At 38.7% G+C, this 5769-nt stretch overlaps 1 protein-coding gene across 1 annotated transcript in view; it reads left to right on the top strand.

Moving 5' to 3' along the window:
- Positions 1-3991, top strand: part of RAB22A (RAB22A, member RAS oncogene family) — a 30159-nt gene extending 26168 nt beyond the window's left edge. The window contains exons 6-7 of the mRNA XM_019510192.1: positions 1142-1251; positions 1919-3991. Of these exons, the coding sequence (XP_019365737.1) occupies positions 1142-1251; positions 1919-2016 (208 nt within the window). The 3' untranslated portion in view covers positions 2017-3991. The remainder of the gene's footprint in view (positions 1-1141; positions 1252-1918) is intronic.
- The last annotated feature ends 1778 nt before the right edge of the window (positions 3992-5769 follow it).

Genomic DNA, 5769 nt, shown 5'->3' with positions numbered 1-5769 from the left:
TTGTCCTTGTTGAACCGCATCCTGTTCAGATCCGCCCACATATTTTTAATATCCTTTATATTTTAATGTCTTTCACTTTAATTTACATTTTAGCAGAGATTCTGTGCAGTGTAGCATCATGCATAGATTGTTAGTAGCTTTGGGGTTCCTGTTGCTTAGGTGGATAGTGTAAGTAACACCCACAGTTTTATAGACAGTGGGTACATCTACACGTGCTGTTAATGTGCTGTAAGCTTACTGCATAGTAAAACAGCTTACTATGTAGCAAAACAATGTGCAGTAAGCATTTTCCTGGGCGCATATCTACATGCGCACCTGTCAGGAGCAAATTTGCTTCTGATGGGAGCAGTTTAGTCCAGGGCTACTCCTGTCCTGTTCTGCCCTCCTACAGCAGCCAGGGGGAGCTTCAGGCTGGGAGGGAGCACCCTGTTCAGGCCTAGGCTCTGGGAGAACAGGGGAAGCTGTTCTGTCTGGGGCAGCTGCCTCCCAGTCCTGTGTCCCGAGCAGCCGTTTCCCAACCCTGGGAACAGCTGCTGCGGGAGAAGACGGTTTCCTAGCCCCCTACTGCCTAGGCTGACCAGGAGCAATTTGCTCGGTCAGCTGTCTACACGTACACTGCTGCACAGTAACCACTGCATGGTTAATCTACCTGTATCTACAAGTAGTAGCCAACCATGCAGTAGACAGATCTACTGCACTGTAAATGCTGTACACTTGTAAACAGAGAAACTTTGCTGCACAATACGTTAGACTACTGCGCAGTAAAGCACCTTGTGTAGATTGCCGAGTTTTTTTGTTTTTTTTTTGTTTTGTTTTTTTTAAGTAAAACACCTCCTGATGGCCAACGACAGATTAGCACTCAGAAGCTATTTCATTCACATTTCTTAGATGAAATGTAGCAGCAGTGGTTTACTTCATATTATGATGCTGCCTACTTAACAAAATACCAGAAACAAAGGTTAAGAGGCTACGTAAAAAAAGTAGAGGAATTGGTCCTTCCATGAGTAATGTGGTGCAAAGCAACGCATGCAAAATAACATGCTCAATTTGCTATTAATGTGGTGATTATAGTTGGTTAATCTGTTTCCTAAAATTAAGAAAATGTCTTTTTTCATTCACAATGTTTTGTTTTCTTTTTTAGGGAAGTCATGGAAAAAGATGCTAAAGACTATGCAGATTCCATCCATGCAATATTTGTAGAGACCAGTGCAAAAAATGCAATAAACATAAATGAACTCTTTATAGAAATTAGTAAGTATTTCTGTAACTAAAATCTGTGGTTTTATTTTTCTCTAAGGGATGCCAAAGCAGAAAGTTAGATTGCTGTATTCAGTCTATAGTTCTGCTGCCAAGGGTATCTTGGCTTCATGTTTGTCACCAGTGGCTAGGGATTCAAGAATGCAAGATGAGCTGCTGGTTTCATGTCATTTTATAACCTCTAACGGCTTCTGCTTGGAGATTCTAAACCCATTATGATCACCCACTCTGCTGGATAAATAGCAAGCAGGGCACTGCTGTTAGAAGTCAGTGTCATCTTACTGTATCTGTTGTTGAATGTTTGAATTTAGTACTTCAAGGTCACTGAAGGATGAGTGAAGGAAATGACATAGGAGATGTCAAAACCTGTATAAGACTATATCAAAACCTACATGCACATGAAAGGGGAAGTTTTGGAAAACGCAACATAACAGTTTTAAAAATGCATTGCAATCCTCATTTGGATTAGGTAATAGATTAGCAATTGCACATTTATCACATGCTTATTATCATATTTTCTCATATACATCATACCCATAACATAATATGCACCTCTGTTCTTGAAAGACGGAATGAAGAGAAAATACTTTGTAAGTGTATACTAATTCTTGAGACTAACTTGCTATAAATTTCTCTCTTCTTCCTTCCGCCCTCTTCATAGGTCATAGAATTCCATCAACTGATACCAACCCCCAATCTAGCAGTAAAGGTTTCAAACTTAGAAGACAGCCATCAGTGACAAAACGCAGCTGTTGTTGACTGATCCTTTAAGAAATCAGACTTGTTTATACAGTAGGTGGTCTTGGAAGTTGATAGTTCATGTTGGGTACATACAGTTGGTCTTAAATTCTTATCTGCCTGATGTTTGTGGACCAGTTCATCTGACATCTATAGGCTTGCAGAAGAGACTACAATCATGATAATGTCAGCCTGTTTACTTACAACACATAATATCTCATGTATTAAAAGGGAATCCATCATCATATGTATGGCCTTGCTTGAAATGAATTTCAGTATGTGGATGATAGGACTGAAATACTTAGTAGTTTATAATCAAGACTTTGTAATGCTTTCTAAAAAGGGAAATGAGCACTTTTTGTGGGTCTTTGGGAATGGGAGCAGCAACAGTGAAGTTTAAAATTTAGTCATAAGGCAATTCTGCTTTCCTTTGCCATTGTTTTAAATGTAATTGTAGCTAATCCAAAGTATGAGACAGTTGCTATTAGACCACTACAGAATAAGTTACTAAAAAAGAGTAATGAAGAAGCAGTCCCTCCAGTCCCCAAATCCCAACTTGCACTTTTTATTTAATGATATTGTAGGATATTAAAAAAAATAAGCAAACAACAGATTTTAAACCACAGACAGTCTTTACCTTTTCATGCTGACTTAATCACTTAAACGTTAATATGTTGTTTATAGTCAACCTTGTTTAAAATAAAGCAAAGTTAGGTGAAACTCTAAACCATAACTGACTGACTGATAACGGATGCTGTCAAGAGTTCTGTTAAGACTTAAGGATTATAGGGAAAGCTTTTAATTGCTTGGCACATGTAAAATGTTAATACTATATTTATGAGACCACTGTCTAAAGTATTATAAATTATGTAAAAGCAGTCAAGAAATCAGTTTCCTTCCCTCCTTTCATTCTTCACCCATGGATAGATTCCTGGCAATCTCCAGCTAGTCTATCCTTGCCTACGAGGTCTTGTACCCCTGTCAGTGACCTCTTCCAAAAGAAAACTGCCTGTCCCTCTCTTCTGACCACAGCTGAACTTCTCCTTGATAAGGCCAGTTGAGATTGCTGTTGGTGCAGCAGAAGACCTGCCCATTGAGCAACTTGTACCTGCAGTGCACCCAGACCCTGCTGGCTTGTAAGCAAAAAATGCAAACAGGGAACCAAATCAAGTCATGCATGGTAGCGTAGATCGTTACCTCTTGGCTCCTGGGCCTTGCCCAGCCCTTATTTTTGTTTTAAGAATATCAGCTTTTAGCTTATGTTGTGGTGTTTTAGTACATTTTATATTAAGCTATAAATTGACAATACCCTATTATGCTATTTTCATTATTTATTTTTAGATTTCTGCCAGCTGTGGTAGGAAACATCTCTCTCTTGAGAGAGAACATTTTAATAAACTCAAATGTGTAAAATACTTTTTTTTTAGATTTTGATATTAATCTTAAAGCCATGTTTATGATATTTGCTCTTAATTTTTGATTTGGCATTCTACCATCCCAATTATTTGGGCTGAAGAAAATTTAGAAAGAATATATAGGTAATGAAACAGCTTATTTCAGACTAAGTTGTTATTTCAGACCCCTGTTTCAAAGCTACTCTTAAATAAAACAGTTGAATTCTAACAGTGATATAAAGCATATTCTGAATGCAATTAATAGGCTTTAATGAATTGTGGGGACTAAAACCTATGACTCTTAGGTGCACATCTGTTTGCAGTTGTATAGATATGCCATTTGCTTTTGCAAAAAGGATTTTTGTGCATGCAAATCATGTTGCATGCATATAAATAGTAGCTGGTTTGAAGCCCCTGCAGGAAGAAATGGCCCAAATAGAACATTACAATAAAGACAAAACTATGTTCTTATGTGCAGCATTCACATCTAATACATAATATGGCTGAAATCTTTGTGACATTAGAACCAAATATGCAAGTATAGACTTTAGCTACAATGTTATATCATATCTTTTACAAAACTTTAAAAAGTGTTACTACTATGCTAGGTAAACTTGTTCTTTGGGCCCGATTATTTTTTAAGCAGTTAAACTAATGTGTGTAATTATATACCTAATAATTATAATAATAACTACTTGAAGTATTTGCACAGCAGCAGTCACAAAACTGCTTAATTTGTTTGAAAATCTTGCCCTAACATCCTTCAGTTAAGAAATTGTGTAGATGTGGTTATCCACTTAAGCTCATATACAAACCATATTGATCTCCGAGCGAGTCCAAATGGTTATCAAACATTGTATTCTTCTATGACTTTTGCAATTTTTGTAGTGGAGAGCTGTCTTTCAGAGCAACAGAAGACTGTTCTGGGGAGGTTTCACATGTTTGTCAGCGTCAGATCATCATTTTGTAATGTGTCTTTTATAATCTTATGTTGTTTAAACCCCCCCATCATAAATCTTAAACTGTCTTCTTTTAGTTGCAAGTAATTGCTATTTTTTCAGCTCCTCTATGAAGAGAGATTTGGTACATACTGCAGCAGGGTCTCTCCAGTCTCTTCTTCCTATGGTTTCAGTGTATTATGCTTCTACCAGCAAGGTGTTGGAATTGGCAGAACTTCAGAAAATTCCCCTCTCCCAATTCTACACCAATGCTGCTGACAGACATGGAGGAAAGAAAAAACACACTTTACCAGAAGAAGCAGTGCGTTAGTTCAACCCAGCTCCGTAACATCTGACTCAGCATCTGGTTCAATCATCTATTACAGGGGTTGTCAACCAGGGGTACATGTACCCCTGGGGGTACCTTGAAAAGGTCCCAGGGGTACACAGGGGCGGGCAGGGACAGAGCGCCACCACCCTGTGCTGCTGCCTCCCTGAAGTAGGGCTGGGGCGAGGCGAAAGCAGGGCTGCACCAACGCTGTGCTGCAGCTGCTCCACCACTCGCCATCTCCCTTCCCCCAGGGGTACGCTTATTAAAAAGGTTGAAAACTCCATATCTATTAGATAAGTGATTCTCAAACTTTTTTTCGTGGACCACTTGAAAATTGCTGAAGGTCTTGGCAGACCACTTAATAAACTTTTTTTTGTTCTACAAATCAAAGCACACAACTCATTTTTTAATATCAGTTGTCTTACCTTTCTAATGTGATGGATGTGCCTGTTTTTTGAGCAGAGTTCTGGGAAGTTGGGTGTAATGGTTGGTAGCTTTAGCCTTAAGTCACCTTTCTGTGGACCACCTGAATGGAGCTCGTGAACCAGTGGTGGTCCACAAACTACAATTTGAGAACATCTGTGTTAGATAAGTGCCAGAAAAGCTCCACTGAAGCACCCAGTCTATACAGACTTTGGCTGAGCTGTGTCAAACTAACACAATGCCTCTTCTGGCATGTGCTGGGCTCGGTGCACCGAGCGCACAATGTTTAAAGTTAAGTACCATTTCTTGTGGGGATTGTTTTAATGTCTGTAAGCAACCTAAGGCATAAGGTGCTTTACTGTGTTTCATACAATTTCATCCTTTGCCTTGGATTGTAGCAGGCTTATTGATACAGCATTTGAGGATAAGAGTTTTATTGCAAATCTGGCAAGTTTCCAGATGCTGATCATAGGGGGGGATATTTGTTACAAATCAAGAGCATTTTTCAGGCAAGCTAGCAAATCGAGGTGCTTCAAATATATTCATAATCTAAATTCCCTTCGTTTTCCTATGAAGTAAAAATACAGGTATAAGCTCATAAGCTTCCTAGTCAACCCAGTTTCCTTATTACTGTGCCTGTTTAATACATGCATTACTTCAGAGAAAAATATTTGAGTGTAGGTTTGTG

Source organism: Gavialis gangeticus, unplaced genomic scaffold, assembly GCF_001723915.1.
Source record: "Gavialis gangeticus isolate Ggan-Ray unplaced genomic scaffold, GavGan_comp1, whole genome shotgun sequence".
NCBI classification, from domain to species: Eukaryota; Metazoa; Chordata; order Crocodylia; family Gavialidae; genus Gavialis; species Gavialis gangeticus.
Note: the sequence above shows the minus strand (reverse complement) of the source record. Positions and strands in the feature narration are given on the sequence as shown.